At 44.0% G+C, this 17,463-nt stretch overlaps 1 protein-coding gene across 1 annotated transcript; it reads left to right on the top strand.

Annotated features, from left to right (window-relative positions):
• Positions 1–444: 444 nt before the first annotated feature.
• med10 (mediator complex subunit 10) lies at positions 445–3,193 on the top strand. The gene is made up of 4 exons (XM_070846509.1): positions 445–682; positions 765–848; positions 2,164–2,266; positions 2,408–3,193. The coding sequence occupies exons 1-4, from the start codon at positions 561–563 to the stop codon at positions 2,501–2,503; spliced, it is 405 nt and encodes a 134-aa protein (XP_070702610.1). The 5' UTR covers positions 445–560; the 3' UTR covers positions 2,504–3,193.
• Positions 3,194–17,463: the final 14,270 nt, after the last annotated feature.

The following is a 17,463-nucleotide window of genomic DNA, read 5'->3' as shown; positions in this document are numbered from 1 at the left end:
TTTACCCCAAAGCAGTTACTATACATACATCCCACATCCATAAAAACCTGTATTATTCACATTCGAGCTGATCCTTCACATGTTTGTCAATCGGCGGCACGTAAATACTGCGCTGTCTATGGATGTGATAATACATAGTGATAATACAGTAGAGCTGGAAACATGTTTGCCTTGAAACAGCACTCATTTAAACACTGTATGTTGTCAGTATGGTTTAAATGAACATGTCGTTTATATTTGGCACAGTAATTCCACAAGGCTGCTTCAGATGCAGCCAAATCAAAGTTACTCAATTCATTTCATGGTCTTGACAAAGAGGTTCCTTCCTGATCAGCAGCGCGACACTTTGATGCCGTAAGAGCCAGTTAACGACACTCTGTCACTGCTTGTTACCATGGTAGCAGGAGAGCACCTACAGCGATTGGCTCGTCTGTTGCCGTAAAGTACTACAGCCTTGTGAGCGCCCAGAGACTAACCGTAAACAGCGATTATTTCACAAAAGGTTCCTCTTAACGGAGCCATTCCTGTTTATTACAGTGGTTCGATAACAGTCGAATAAGATGGCTGAAAAATTTGATAATCTGGAGGAACATCTGGAGAAATTTATCGAGAATATTCGACAGTTGGGAATCATCGTCAGCGACTTCCAGCCGAGCAGCCAAGCAGGTCTCAACCAAAAACTGTGAGTCATGTCTGGTGGTCACGGTGGCAGGAATACGAAAATAAGCGTCGTGCTTATCTGTTCTGCTGGTTTTTCTTCTCAGAAATTTCATGATATCTGGACTGCAAGACATCGAGAAGTGCCGTCAGCAGCTTCATGAGATCAACGTACCGCTGGAGGTGTTTGAGTAAGTCCAGTGTGTGTGATGCTAGAGAATCACCCAGAGAACAGTCTCTTCTCTGTCCACTGTGTCCACTGAGTCCACTGTGTCCTCTGTGTCCTCTGAGTCCACTGTGTCCACTGTGTCCTCTGAGTCCACTGTGTCCTCTGTGTCCACTGTGTCCACTGTGTCCTCTGAGTCCTCTGAGTCCACTGTGTCCTCTGTGTCCACTGTGTCCACTGTGTCCTCTGTGTCCACTGTGTCCTCTGAGTCCTCTGAGTCCACTGTGTCCACTGTGTCCACTGTGTCCTCTGTGTCCACTGTGTCCACTGTGTCCACTGTGTCCTCTGTGTCCACTGTGTCCACTGTGTCCTCTGAGTCCACTGTGTCCACTGTGTCCTCTGTGTCCACTGTGTCCACTGTGTCCTCTGTGTCCACTGTGTCCACTGTGTCCACTGTGTCCTCTGTGTCCACTGTGTCCACTGTGTCCTCTGAGTCCACTGTGTCCACTGTGTCCACTGTGTCCACTGTGTCCTCTGTGTCCACTGTGTCCACTGTGTCCTCTGTGTCCTCTGTGTCCACTGTGTCCTCTGTGTCCACTGTGTCCACTGTGTCCACTGTGTCCTCTGTGTCCACTGTGTCCACTGTGTCCTCTGAGTCCACTGTGTCCACTGTGTCCTCTGTGTCCACTGTGTCCACTGTGTCCACTGTGTCCACTGTGTCCTCTGTGTCCACTGTGTCCACTGTGTCCTCTGTGTCCACTGTGTCCTCTGAGTCCTCTGAGTCCACTGTGTCCACTGTGTCCACTGTGTCCACTGTGTCCTCTGTGTCCACTGTGTCCACTGTGTCCTCTGAGTCCACTGTGTCCACTGTGTCCACTGTGTCCTCTGTGTCCACTGTGTCCTCTCTCTTCGCCGGGTCGCTGTCAGTGCGCGTGTTTGTTAACCCTAACCCTAACCCTTGTTGACCACGTCGGCCTGTATGAAGCCACGCCAAACCCCGTTTGAAAATCTGACGGTTTTGTCGTAAACTTCATTGTCCGCAAATCTGGTTTAGTTGCATACCATCATGTTAGTGCTATTCTTGATTGGTGATAGCCACTATACAAATCGGCATGCACATAATATAAAAAATGTTCAATCTGAAGAATGCTGAATTGCTGAAATAAGTCAATCATATATCTAATTTAGAAAAACTCACCTAATATTACTATTGTAGAGTGTGCGTTTGCCAACAAGCAAAGCCAACTTATCAAATGTAGCTCATAGCATTTATAATTCCTATTTGTACCTCATAGCTTCATCACAGTTTCCTCCACTGTTATCATGCCTTGTGTTTGTAGCTACATCGACCAAGGTCGAAACCCTCAGCTGTACACAAAGGAATGTCTGGAGAGAGCCTTGGCGAGGAACGAGCAGGTCAAAGGGAAGATTGACACCATGACGGTAAGAGATAGTGCCAGGGCCACTGAGATTTCCCACCCATGACACTGGAAGATAACACTTCTGTGTTATTTGGTAAAGCAGATGACTCACGTTATTGAGTCTTCGGGTTAAGTTCTACTGTTGTATTTTCCTTTATCACAGAAATTCAAGAGCCTTCTAATCTCTGAGCTCAGCAAAGTTTTTCCAGAGGAGATGTCCAAGTATAAGGCCATACATGGGGAAGATGCTCCCTCCTAGTGACTGCTCCACCCTCACCCCTGACCTTCAACCTGTGACCCTTGAAATGAAAGCCTGGATGGAGTTTGACCGGGCAGGATCCTCTGAGGTTGCCAGCAGGATACGATAACAAACTGTTATTATTTTTCATAAATATTGTGAAGCTGTTGCTGACTGAGGGAGAAGGTCTTATTTCCGCTCGGCACACTGGCTCTGCTAAACGTCTCCTTTTTCTACATTTAAACTTAATTTAAAGGAACACAAATCAACAGCAAGGGAGAAGTGGAGAGGACAACCTACCAGTTTTATGTTGCCAGGAGACACATTTGTTTTTAATGTTCCTGCTGATGCATGGGCACTGAGTTAGCAGCAGAAGCAATTTCTACGACTCCCAGCTGTACAGAAGAAAATGTTCAGGAGCTGTGAGGGATTCTGCATTAAGGACTTTACTCCATCAGTTGTACATACAGTATATTTATACTCTTCCACTCTACCTTTTGTAATGCTTCCTAGTCATTGTGCAACATACATTTGTACCACACACGTCGTGACATTTTGTATCAAGCTCAGGTTTCTAATGGCCTTGATTCTCGAATGCAAATGTTATTTGATGGTAACTGTGTGCCTGATCACTTGACATGGTCAGAGACGAGTCCACTCTTTATTTGTAACTTGTTTGTAATTTTTGTTATTAAATGATCCTTGTCGGACTGACGCTGCATTTTGTCTTTGTGTTTTTGACAGTATTTTTGCCCACATATTGAATCAATTAGCTGTAACGTATGAGAAAATAATTATATAGAGAATAAAATAATAGATCATCAGTAGAATTTTCTTCAGTATTTGCTGGCCTGAAATCATTGCACATGATCACCAAATGTAATTTTTCTCTACTTCTCTGTCCACAGTAGGCTGCATTTATACCCGCTAGGATATTTGAAGGGTGATATTTGTGCTGGTGAAAATGCAAGCATTCATGTGCACAACTTTCAGGGATGGAAAAACTGGAAAAATTCTAAAATGCTGTGGAATAACAACACTAACACCTGCTGAAAGTAGTGTTTTTCTTTACCTAACTTTACAAATATTGCAACTACAAATAATGCTAAATTGAAATATTGCACAAGAGGTAATTAGTGGTTAACATACAGAATTGAAACGGGGGTAAATGTGTCAGTGGGCCACCTGTAGGTGTGACCTGCCAGGACATGGTGATGCCTCTGGGATGTGTTCAGGGTCACTCAGCTCAAGTGTTGCCTGCAGGACGTCCTGCTATGTAACTAAACACTGCCTGTGTAAATGTATGTCCTCCCGTCTACAGCACACAGCATAGATGAGCACACCCCCCTCTTACGAGCAATTAATGGGAAGATGACAAAATTGAAATTTATTCAACACAGACCGCACAACAACAGAGAAAGATAAGTATGTATTTGTAAAATAAGTCAATCAGGCAACTGCTTTACCTCCTCGAGTGCCTTGATGTTTGGTGGGGAGTGCTGTCTCCTCAAAATTCCCCACAGTTGCTCAGTAAGGTTGAGGTCAGGTGACTCACTGCAGCACTTCCACCTTGCTCCTCCTTAAGAATACAGGGGTGGCCTTGAAGAATGTTTAGGGTCATTGTCATGCTGAAAAAGTGCCCAGCGACCCAGAGTGTGCAAAGAGGGCAGCAGCTTTTTCATGATTCATGATTCCATCAATAAAGTACAGCACTTATATGTCCTCACATAAGAACCGTACCATGGCCATGCGTCACTGTAGGGCCCATGCACTTCTCATTGTCCCACTGTGCCTTACATTTTGGACGCCATCAGATCCAGAAACATTGACTTAGGTCTCATCAGATCTAAGTCTTATCTTTGTCATTAGGGGCCTTGGCAAAGACTAAACTTGCTTCCTGCATGGACGACCACCATGCATTCAACTTCTGTGTGTATTCTCCTGCACTTTTCTCAGAAAACGGCACTCATCATCAGTTGAAACGACCTGGGCATTGCTATTAGTCCTTTTTGAAGTTAACCCTTTATGAATTTCTGTTCATGTTACTTCATTTTCATTACAATCATTTACTTATCCTCCTCTACTCTTGTCCTTTTCTATGCAATCAAATAATTCTGTTTCTGGAATCCAGTCACCCCCCCCCCCCCAATGTGGTGTCTTCTTCTTCCCTTTGTGTTTTCAGCTGACTGTGAAACACAAAAAAGTGCCCGTGACCACACAACGTAATAAACAGCGGAATAAAATTACCCTTTAGTGAGCAATGCCATGTGACAGGTACACCAGCCAAGGAGGAGGACACACTGTGCATCTTGGCTTTTATTTTGTTGGCTTGAATATTGATTTTTACAGGACAGATAACCATTAGTGACATGCAAAGCTCCTTAAGGAGCTATGTCTTTGATCTGCTGAGTGACCACTTATTGTAATTATTATCTTGCTAGCTATCCTGCTAACCCTGATAACAGAACGGACTCACATGGGGTCGGCCCGGCTAGGAAAACAAAAAACAGAGAAGCCCGGATTACAACATACCTAGAGGGAGCGCGACTTCATTCTTTGCCCAGAACGCCATCACGCCACTGTGTCTTTACATAGCAAATAGTTGTTTGCTGCTTTATTAATGTTGAAAATCTCCTTTAAGGCTGAGAGTGATTTAGTGGATTAAGTTCAAATGTCAACCAATTGCACCTATTTGAGTGGGACGGTCCAACAGACTCATCTGCTGATCATTTCCCTTTAAAAAGCACCAAAAAACCCTTGAAGTGTTGTTTTGTAACTATCAGGAGAGTGTACTTGTTTTTGTTTTTTACCCTTTTCACATGAAAATTGTACTTTCCTGATTCATAGTGGCATGTTGGTAACTGTGAGAGAGTTCCTGGAACATTATATCATATAGGGAACTGAATTATTTATAAAGAGGAATCACTGAATCTGTTAGGGAGAGGGTGAACTCATTTATGCTGTATAGAATAAGAAGAGCTGCTCTGGAAACAGACAGGGCAGCATCATCAGACAGGTTACGGCCCGACACGCCTCCTCCTGCTGGGGCGTCACCACAGGGACACGCCCCTCTGACCCCGGAGGCCCATCCTCTGGGACAAAAGGAGGGAAATGAGCCCTGTTATTGGTTTGTGAAGTAATACAGACGGCCCTCTTCCCTCGCTGTTACTCTTCCCTGAGGATTTCTGAACACGTGTCCCGTTAAGTCAGCCGTGGTTTAGAGAGGACTCAGCCTCCACCTTTTACTGGTGGGAGGTTGAGAGTCATCTGTGGTATCACTTGGGAATGACACACTGATAATTTAAGATGCTCTTGATGCTTCCTGTGGAACGAGTATGAACTGCTTATATTTGTGGTGGCGATCACTTCACTGTACCTGTCCTTCAGTGAGGATGCAACATCACTCACACCACCTCGAGCATCTTTTATCGGATACCATCAGTGCCTCTGTTTCTCATTTCTAGCACATTTTTACCCTCTGACCCCACGTCTCTGTCCCCGGATGACGAACATCTTCACAGCAGTGAGTCACAGCGGTGTTAGTCAAGGGCACCTTTTCAATCCAATAACAAGCCAATTCGGAGAGATGGGAAATGAAATTAAATGCTGTTTTTATCCAGTTTGTGCACCGTGACATTTCTTTCACAGGGAGACAGTGGCTGTGTGTGTGTGGATGTGTGCTGTGATGCTTGACTAACCAGAAAAGTGGATAAGGAGAGGGAGAGAGTATTGTACCGTAAATTTGGATCTGTGTGAAGTGCTGAGGTGCGTTAGATGACTCATCCAAGGTCTCTCTCTTCTTTTTCTTCCCTCTGCTCACCTCCTCGTCTCCCTTTACTCAGGTTACAGTCTTCCCTCTCTTTCAATGGCCGACGCTTCTCTCCTCCTCTGTGGCCTCTTTCTCCGTGTTCCCCGGGGAGCAGTGGTGTGTCAGCAGAATGTCAGCGGTGTTGATCGAAATGATTCACGTGGAGGTGGACTCTCTTCTCCTTTGTTGTTTGTCGCTCTCATAGGCTTGAAGGGTACTTTAACGCGGGATGGCACAGTTCATATCATACGGTGGGTGGACTAAATACTGTAATCGCCAGATATTGTGATATTTGATTTTGTCCGCCGGATGAGCCCTCCATTCTCCAATTTCATGGTGCAAATGGGCCACTCAACAGATTGCTTTTCAAAAACAAAGCCACGAGTGCACCGGGCCGCCGCTTACTTTGTCCTGCAGGTATCACGTTGTGAGGGAGTGTTTGGTGTGGTATCAGGTGATCTGTTGCCTTTGCAGTCTCTAAATAGTTAATTTCCCAGAAAACATGAATGTAGGTCAAAGAAAAGCATTAATCACAAGGCAAACAACCTCTAATTTAACCAAGAAATCATTATTTCCAGCATCTAGCTGAGAAGCCCTATCATCTTAGAAGACGTATTCTTATTCTATGTTATATATCTATGTGTGATTGAACTCTACCTCCCCGTATTGTTCCATCTTCCCAGTTCTGTCTCCCTTTGTTGGCATCACAGTGCTGTAGCTTGCAACTTTTAGCCCGAGTGACTTTTAAGCGGCAAAAGTATTGGGCTTGTGGGGAATGATGGTCATTAAATGCCATTGAAATTATAAAGAATAAACACAGAACAAGAATGTACCATCCCTGTCTAGACAAATTAAGCAAACCACGACTTGATGTCAACTAGCACTGCTGAGCAATGACATACTGTAGGAGATTTTGAATGAGGCTCTCTAGCACAAGTGAACAAGAAGCTCTGGTTTCACTTTGACTCTCTGTTTTGTAGTGTGTACTAAGCTTAGCTTGTTTCACCCTCCGTCATGCTGCCTTGAAGCCTCTCCTCTCAGTGCCTGTGGGCTGTGGACCTTTACGAGCTTGGCCGTGCTCCATCGTTTGTGTAATGCATCACATTTTTACTTTTCTTTATTTCATCTTCATGCAAATACGTTGGGAGTTTAGGGCCGGAGCTGCTGTTGAAATGTAAAATCCTCCCGTGCCCTTGGGTTGGCGCAGGAAACACAAAGGCGGGGGCTGCTGCTGCCTTTGATGCTATTAGCATAATGTCTTTCTGATGCTAATGCTAAGTGCCTCAGACTGACCAGTGGAGCTCGCACGGCCCTCAGCCGGTGATGGGCTTACATGGCTGCCGGTCGCTCTCTCTCTCGCTCTTGTCTTGCTTTGTGACCACTGGCTGCCTCGCCTCAGCTTAGTGACAGTCATTCACCTCCTCATTGAAGGTCGGGAGGCAGACCCCCCTCTTCCTTCTGTCGCCCTGGTCGCCATGGAAACACCCCTCCCATTCACCGTCACCCACCCTTTCTCTCTCCTCTCTGGACAATGGCCTTTGCTGTGTGTGTGTGTCTGAGCGCCGTATGGTAAATGTTAAAAGTGTGTGTGTGTGTGTGTGTGTTGAGGTAACAGGCCCTTTCCCATCACAGCTGATTTGTGTTGGTGATTCTATGGCACTCCAGTGCTCAGATATGAATTGTAAAACACATCACACTCCTACGTAGTGCTCTCTGAGCATCTATTAACTCCACACAACTACCCCCCACACTCCCTCCACACAAACACACTCACACGCACATACAAGCATGCACAGGCACACAAAGTGAGTCAAGTCAAAGAGCCCCGCTGTGGAGGTGAGCAAGGCCTGATTGTCCTGCAAACACACAACAGAAAGGCTAGACCTTTTGGGACTCTCTCAGTGTCTGTTTGAATGTGTGTGTGTGTGTGTGTGTGTGTGTGTTATGGTCAATGATGGGATGACAAAAGCACTAAATGAAAACTATAAATTAGCCCACTGATGTCTGCTGCACCTGCCGCAGCAAAGCACCTGTCAACAGCAGAAATTGAATTATTGCGCTGAAAAACACACACCACAGATGGAAATTAATAGATGGAAAATATTACTTTCATCTCCGCTTTGTGGCCCATCTACCGGCTTGTGTATGTTCCTCCTCTCCTCGCTCTCATTTTTTGGATCACCATTCGCATCTGCAGCCCGGCTGATTTGCTGACAGGCAGTTAGAGTGGGAGTGAACAAGACAGAGAGAAAGAGAGACGGAAAGACAAGAGATACAGATGGGGGAGGAGAGGGAAAGAGTTGTTATAATTTCCCCTTGGTTTAATTATCTCAATCGGTAGACAGCCCCTTGTTGTTAAATGTTAGAGGTGGAAATTTGAGTCGTCTGTCTGTGTGTGTGTGTGTGTGTGTGTGTGTGTGTGTGTGTGTGTGTGTGTGTGTGTCTGTACATGTGTGTGAGATATTCTTTTCCATGTGTGCGTTAATAGCATGCACAGTGCAGGGCAGGGAATAACCTTATCCCACTGTGATGTTTAAACCTTGCTCATTACACAGTGAAAAAAGGAAATCGATCATTTTCATCACCCGCTGTCACCGTGTGATTACACAAGTCAATGAGCCATCATATTGATAGTTATGATTTACTGTACACTTGCGCAGTACTCCGTCCGATGCACCACGTACGATTACAGCTTCCAAATGATTCTACCTCTTCAAACATTGCCTGGGAAGACAATCGGTGGAGATTCTCACATTTGTATAAGCTCAGTGGTGATATTGGTGTTTGCCAGAGGCTGTTTTGGCCGGAGGCATGTGTTTTCAGGATATCAAGACAAGTCCACTGGGGGGAATCTGCTTCATTACATATTTACTGTTGTTGCTCTCCTCTCTTCAAATACTGTATGTCTTGTGCTTGTAGCTGATTTCATTTTACATCTGCCTGTTGTTTCTAAACGTCGGTATATGTCGTTCACAGCAGACACTGCCTCTCTCCATAGCATGAAGCGCACAGGTGTAACTAATAGCGCTAAAAACAGCTCAGGCCAATCACCTCTCCCAGATAGCCAGCATGCACATCAGCAGGACACTGGAACTGGCTCGCCTATATCGAATGCAGTCATTATTAATGTTATCAATGTGCTTTTCCTGCTGTGACAAAAGGGCTCAGAGATCATTGCTGCACTGCTATGTGTATACCTGCTGTGGCTAATGTTGCTAATTCTAACCACCACAGTTTTGTGTTTTACATTTCAAACCTGCCAAAAAACTAATAGATACTCAAGTAGCATGCTTAAATACAACTTTGATAACTTGTAGCTACTATGAATATTTGTTGTATATATTTATTTGTGTATATTATTTGTTTTAGTTTTAACTTGGAAATGTTCCACTTTTTACTGCTATATGATTGTTGAGGTTAGTAGTCTCTTTGAGACAGTACACAAAAAAACACAGACCTACCCAACAACCCAACAAATCAATTGAAATAAACCCACCTCCACCAGCTATGGCATTAAAATACTATTGACATGTTAATGTGTCAGTAATATTAACACAATAGTACTAAAACTGACTATTACTGGGTTATTGAGAAGGTTAACCTGCTTTCTTTTGGACATGAAGTACATTTTTCTGTTTGTAGAGCTGACAGGATTAGTCCATAAGTCAGTCGACAGAAATTTTAATAATCAGTTTATCCCTTAAGTCATTTTTCATGAAAAAATGCTGCACCTTATAAGACAAAAAACTGAATATGTTTGGGTTTTGGACAAAACAAGCAACTTGAAAATGTCACCGTGGGCTCTTTGTCTGACATTTTATACACCAGATGAATGAACTGGGATAATAAAATATTAAAAATTGATGTTAGTCACTTAAAAAAAATTGTATACCAGATTTTTACTTGTGATGGAGCATTTTTAAATTGTGATATTGATGCTTTAACTCATGTAAAGGATCTGATCTTCCAGCACTGCGTGAAACATAAAATCCATCAGTGCATGTGCAGCATTCATTGTAAGGAAAGAATGAATGAATTTAAAGGAAAATATTGCACATCATTTTACGATCGCCATGTGAGATTAACAGGCGGTGCCCCAAGTGGTCCAGGGAAATGTTAATTTGTTTCTTGAATAATTTCCCCTATAGTCAGCTGCTACACACCTCTATTATCCTCAGGGTGTCTCTTTTATCCCTATGGACACACACACACACACACACACACACACACACACACGCCAGGCTCCATAAAACTCACAGCCACGCCTTGCCTTTGTTTCGCCATTTGGCTTCAACTTCTGTCTTCTGATGTGACCCCCGCAGGGGTCATCACATAAATGCCAAGCTGGTCGAACCCCACCCCAGCAAACACGCTGCACACACCCCAACACACACAAGGTGACCCGGCCACATGCATGTCAACCAAACTTCCTCCCACACACATCTGACCGCGAGCCAGCTCAATACATCAAGAGAGCTGCAGGGAAGCAAGAAAGAGAAAGCGAGAAGACATAAACCGGTAATAAAGCTGATTGTGTCTCCAGAGGATCCAGAGAAAAACACAAATGATTAGTTCGAACATCGGCTAACTGGTAGCTGGTTTTGCTTTAATGAGCTAAAATAAGTCTGGGAACAATCCAAAATAATTAAGACTGAAATCCAGATTCCTCCAGGTCCTCAGCGCTTTAGATTAAAAACAAGAGGGGGTCTTTGCATAGTTGAATTATTTTCTCTGGCTTTTGGAGGAAGGGATTACCTTCCTCGCTTTCAATGCTCTCTCTGTTGATTTTGTTAATTTGTAGCTCTTATTAAAACACTTTACTGCTGTTCTCTGCAAAAAAAAGGCAACATGAAAAGTGACAAGTGTTATTGTTCTGGTCTGCACTGTGGTCTGCAGTGTGGTAGGGCTGCAGCACACACTCACAGGGGAGTCTTTGTAGAAACCCTGAGTGAAGCATTCTGGGAGTTCTTAGGGATGCAGGTTGCCTTGGTCTTGGGGGGGATGATGGATACAAAATGTATAATGGGCATATGTGTGCTTGCGGGGGTCATGCGTTTGTCTGTGTGTGTGTGTGTGTTGGAGGGGGTGCTTTGGGACAAAATGAGGTTGCCACCAGCATAATGAGGGCAGAAGCGTGTGTGTGCATGTGTGTGTGGGTGTTTCAATACGACTGGCCACTGTATAATGGGCCAAGTAGGCCATATTGTTTCCGGCTCGTGCTGAAGTCTCCGTGGCAGCAGATGTGGTGTTACACAGCAACAACAAAAGCTCATTAATCACTGACTATAGTGTGTGTGTTTGTGTGTGTGTGTGTGGTTTCCTGCTCTGCTGGGTTGTTTTGCATGTGTGCATTTTTTTCTGTCTGCCTCTCCAGTGTGTGTGTGTGTGTGTGTGTGTGTGTTATATGCTTGTATGTGCATATTTGCAAGCGCAGCCACTTGTGCGTAGTTTGATCTCATAGCGGGCTAAAGAACGTAGTGCAAAGCAGTGTGTGAACTCCCTGGTGTGTATGTGTGTGTGTGTGTGTGTGTGTGTGTGTGTTGGGACAGGGTGGGGTTTTCACAGTAGTCTAATTCAAAGTCTAGCTTGGGGGCTATTATGTGACACCAACATCATAAAACACTGGCAGCAGCTATCACTACTCTCTGATCCTGCTTACACACACACACACACACACACACACACACACGCGCGCACACACACACACACACACACACACACACACACACACACACACACACACACACACACATGCACACACACACACACACACACACACACACACACACACACACACACACATCCATATATCCGCTCCAGGCATCATTCATCTCCAGAGATTCAGAAACAGTGTTATAGACATGATTTACAACATTAGGGTAACAATTTAGTGTGAGGCTCTAACCCTAAACACACACACACACACACACACACACACACACACACACACACACACACAAACAACCACATTTCCAGCTGGAGAAAGGTGTACAGAGACCTGTGGTAATCTGATAAACACAATCCACTTTGTTCTGTTTCTCCCTTGCAGTTACGTGTGATATTTGATCAGTTTGTACTGTGTTGCCCACACACACAAACACACACACCTCCTCACGGATGACTCAAACCCACACTGCCCGAACCCACCTGCTGCCTACACTTGACTTATTCTAAAGTAGTGAATGGACAATAGAAGCCTAATCATCCCTCATCCCTCTCCCACTCTCTTCTAACTTGTGTCTTCATCAGCGCAGAGTCTCTGTCCTCATGCGAGGTGGGAGGATCACACTGATGTTTGCTTAATGACTTTTGATCACGATGTTGCAGCAGAACTCGTCAAAGTCCTTGTGATTCTGGAGGAGGTCCAGATGTTGGCTTGCAGAATCTGTAGCTCAACTTCACAGCAAAATGGATTCAGTTTCATTTCCACTTCTTGTGCTGTATTCATGTACCACGGGAAAGGATACGAGATTTGTATGAATAATGCTGTTTATTTTGGACAGTAAATATTGCTCAAGGCCATGATTTTTCAGACTTTTTGAACTGTGAACTTTCTCGGTTGAGAAATTCTAGCATTGGTAATGATTAGATTACCCTTGCTGAAAAAACAGCAGCATTGGTTTTTTTGTTTAAACAGCCAAAATGACTGATGTGTTTACTATTTTCTTGACACAACTTCTTCGGAAATCTGTAGCTCCAACTGGACTTTGTCTCTGGTACCTTCAATAACATGCCCCCGTCAATGAAGCCCTTTTAGTTTTCTGTCTGAACACCTACCTTCCATACTTCATGAGAATCTTATCTGATAAACGTCCAGTGACTGAAATGTCATAACTAAGTAAAGTGAGTACAAGAGTGTGTCCGAGAGCAGGATTTCTGGTTTCTTTACAGAGCTTTTGGACCTCCATACATCATTAAGATTTTTGAAAATTTCTGTCAGAGGTCTAAATGTAACCGTCCGTTAACCATGATGTCGGATCGAGAGGTTTTAATGTGTTATTTCTACAACAGTCATTTTGGCACTGAACTTGCTGGTAATGACATATTTATTCAAATATTACAAACCAGTCCATGGTGATGAAACAGCTGGCTGCTGCTGGCAACATCAAATGCTCAGAGGGGTTATTAAAGGCTCTGCAAACCCAGCAGGTGTTTTCACTTATTGCGACTGATGGGGGAAGCTGTGTTGGAAGCGATGTGACGTCACCAATCTACACAAACCAATAAGAGTGGTAAAGGTGCAACTGTCCCAATCTAACTGGTAGCTAAATGCTAATAGGAGGTTCAGAGAGTCAAGCACAGTTTGTATATGCACAAGCAGTCCAAGAGAGAGGACGAACCAGCGTGACTAATGAAAACATCTACGTGGGGAGAACCGAGGTGTGAAAGGGCGTAAAGTGGTACTAGCTGATTGAAAGACATGTTTCGTTACCAGTCAGTGTTGAAGTCAACTGAAGAACAAATAATCAAAATATTTAATTATTTGTATTTGACTTTGGCCTTCAAGAATGCATTATTAAATGAATGTTTTCAACTAGCGGCCAGACCTGTCTGAGTGTTAATGATCGCTGTGTTGACTGCAGGCTGCTGTAGAAATAGCCTCTTGGAAGGCATTGGAGTATTTTTGGTAGGACTCGACCAAGGAGAGCTTAATCTGGAATCACACCAAGCCAGTCAAAAATGTAGCAGCTTATGGAGGAAACACTGCTGGTATCACCATGTCACATAATAGTTTCACTGGCTGCGTCCAACAGACCTCAGTGCCAAACACCTAAATCCTGCTCTGTGTTACCTTCACGGCTGCTGCGCTTTGCCCTCCACACCTGCTGTTCACCAAACACACACTGTACACTTTCCCACTGCGGCTGAAGCCAGAAAGAGCTCAAACCCGGAGTAAAACGCAGAGTCTTGGGTCATCCCTCAGACACCGCTTTCACCCAGTCAGTGTATCGCCGCCTGGCTAAGCCTAAGCTGTCAAATTTAGACCCAGTTAACTTGTGTTCACAGGGCAAGCAGCTTAATGGCTTGTCCTGACTGGCAGACCGTCAGTGGCAACACTGGCTAAGAGTTACATAACACAATGTCATGGAAGTGGATGTGGCCTTTCTCTGACTCACAGCTGGGAGACTGCTGCTCTTGGGACCACGACATTTTAAGACATAAGTCTAATGTTCTGCCTCTAGACAAGTTAATCTGAAAGTAGGATTCGCGCTGCCCTCAAGGAACCTCTCTGAGCATTGTGGTGGACTCATTAGACCTGTGAAAAACCTGCAAAGACAGGGTCATCAAACATTTAAGATTTTTTCATGTAAGTTGGACTTTTTTCACCTTTCAAGTCCCAAACCAAACACTTCTTAGCAAGAATGCACTCAGCAAGCTTCATAAATAAGTTATGTTTGTGCAGGTTTGAGGATTGGAAATGGTTAAAACAACATACACTTTTCCGGTTTCCTCAATGCATTGCCAAGGCTGTGATGGTGAAATCGTCCCCTGCAGGTCTACAGAAAGCGATGACTGTGAATTAGGAAAGCAGCAGAGAGAGGCAACAACACCTGCTTACAGTAATGATGCATGCCCAAAACAATCCTTCCAGACAAGGCTGAAAGTAGGCCTCGGTGCTGCCTTACATGCCCATAGTGCACCCCAGGCACCACAATGCATTAAAATCAAAGAATATATGTGTGTGTGGACATGCTTGTGTGATTGCCACGCTCTACCTGTGTGACGTTTAGGAATTGCAAGTGAGAAAATGTATTATATATTATTATTGTGTTTCTTGGGCCTAAGTCTCGAGGGTGTTACGGTGGGAGGAGGCGGGGGTGTGTGGAGGGGGAGAAGAGGGGGTTATTTCAAAGTGCACCGTCGTGAGCTGGCCAAATTTAGATTGGCAGAAAACTGCTGACTTTCCTACAACGTCAGCACTTTGTCTGTTCAGGGCAGACACGTGTGGAGAAATTAAGACAGCCGAGGAATAAGGTGGAGTAAGGGAAGTCCATGTGGGAAAGGCAGCTTTTAAAGAGAGACCTTGTCAAGCTTGTCCCAATCCTGCACTCTCACTTCAGCTCTCTTTACTGGAGGAAACATAAGGGGCACTTCATTGGAGCAGAGAGCCTGCTTTACAAAGTCAGGACAGGGCCGAGACCGGCCGGAAGAGTCTAATGAAAAGACCTTTGCATTATGGGAAGTGTAGGATCCAGCATTTGACCCATTCTACAGACTAACAGTCAGGATATCGTTCACTTCCACTTGTTTAATCATTTTTAACTTCTGCAGCAGCATCTGCTGAATGGACTGACATTCATGGTCCCCAGATGATGAATCCTAATGCCTTTGGTGATTCCTGACCTCCCAAGTGGAATGTCTCAATGAATACAAGAGGGATTACCATGAAATTTCTTGCAATCATTCATGTCCCCTCATGAACTGATGAGCTGTTCATCTTTACAGTCTCTTAACTTTTCAGCAAGCACCATCATCATCACCACATTTTACTCTGTGCAGTACTTTAGTTTTTGACCAGATACCTGCAAATCTCACAGTCCCATCAGCTGAAGTACTTTGTACTATAACTTAGCACTAATTATCTTATGTTAGCATGCTAACAAGCTAATCTAAGATGGTGATGGACAGCACATTAGCTTTCATTGTGTTCATATTAGCGTGATGTTGGCATTTAGCTTAGTTGGAGTCTGGAGCTCCGTCTTCTTTAAATTTGTCTCTTGCAAAAGGTAAATGATGAATGGTCTGTATTTGTATGGCACCTTTCTAGTCATTTCCACTGCTCAAAGCGATTTCACATCACATCCTCATTCACCCTTCCACGCATCATTCATACAGAAGGGAGTTGGAGGAGACTATTCTTTCACACACATTCACACTCAGGACTTGGACTTCAGGAGCGAGTCTGGATTCAGTGTCTTGCCCAAGGACACTTTGACATGCTGAATTGCGCATCCCCCAATTTTATGGAAGTGTAATGCTAAATGTCTGGAGTGTCTCCTTAAGAGTTGGGTGGAGGGGTAAATTCGGATGAATGATGAGTTTGGAACATTTCAAACACATACATGCAAATTTACATAGTAAATGTAATGGCTGCAAATGTTAAATCTATGACATACTGCAAGTGCAGGATTCATATTACAGTAAAAATTGCAATTTTCCCTTTGAAGGTTTATTTGACACATTAGTGAGCTGATGAGGTCAAGGTCGGACTTGTCAGATCAGCAATCCTTCTCCCTACCCATAGTCACCAGCAGAAATTTATCAAAGACCTTTGTACAACAATCTATTCATCCCTATAATAATTCTCGTGCGATAGCTTGGAGTTAAACTGCGTGTCAGATCATTTGTGAATGTGCAGGGACTATGGACTAATCCCTTCCCAAAGACCTAACAGCTTTGCATTTAATTTTTCAGCCCCTCTGCCTTCGTCTTTTTTCCCCTTAACCCACTTTCTCTCTTCTCATGCCTCCACACAATGAAAGGCAATAGACAGTGCTGTGGTAAGGATGTCTTTGGCCTTTTCTTATCCATGTCTATAAGCTTATTTAAGACAATTAATCTGTCTGGCTTTACAGGTTTTAATTCCCCTAGTTGAATATGGAGTGTGGAGACTACATTACAGCAAATGCAGGTGATTTTCCAGGGACGTTCCTTTGGTTTGTAGTATTCCTCATACATGTGTGACTCACTGCCTACTTTAGAGTCAGGACCACTGTAATCCTCTCTCACATCACAGAGTACTCACACCCTCACACACAAACACAAAAGGGCATACATCTCTTTATACATATTCATCACTCACACTAAAAAAATGTTTTATTCAAAGCCTTTATTAGAAGTGATCCTTTCATCTTAACCTGCTGCTGCCTTTACATGTCGGATCTGTTGGCTTCTGTCTCTCATCAAAATATCAAAATCCCCAAACAAAATATCACAAAAGTCATCACGCTGTGTCTCCCTGAGGCGCTGACAGCAGCACAGACCTGGAAATATCTTTGACACGAGTCAGCGAGTCACAGAAAAGTCTAATAAACAACATGCGCACTCATGTAGTCTATGTAAAGAGTAGCCAAAGGTTCTGCATCTTTATTTGGAAGCAGAGGTCACCCTCACTCTGTTACTCCATGCCGTTCACCTGACAGGAATAGGATGGGATGAAGACGGATTAGAC

Source organism: Pempheris klunzingeri, chromosome 16 (genome assembly GCF_042242105.1).
Source record: "Pempheris klunzingeri isolate RE-2024b chromosome 16, fPemKlu1.hap1, whole genome shotgun sequence".
NCBI lineage: Eukaryota > Metazoa > Chordata > Actinopteri > Acropomatiformes > Pempheridae > Pempheris > Pempheris klunzingeri.
Note: the sequence above shows the minus strand (reverse complement) of the source record. Positions and strands in the feature narration are given on the sequence as shown.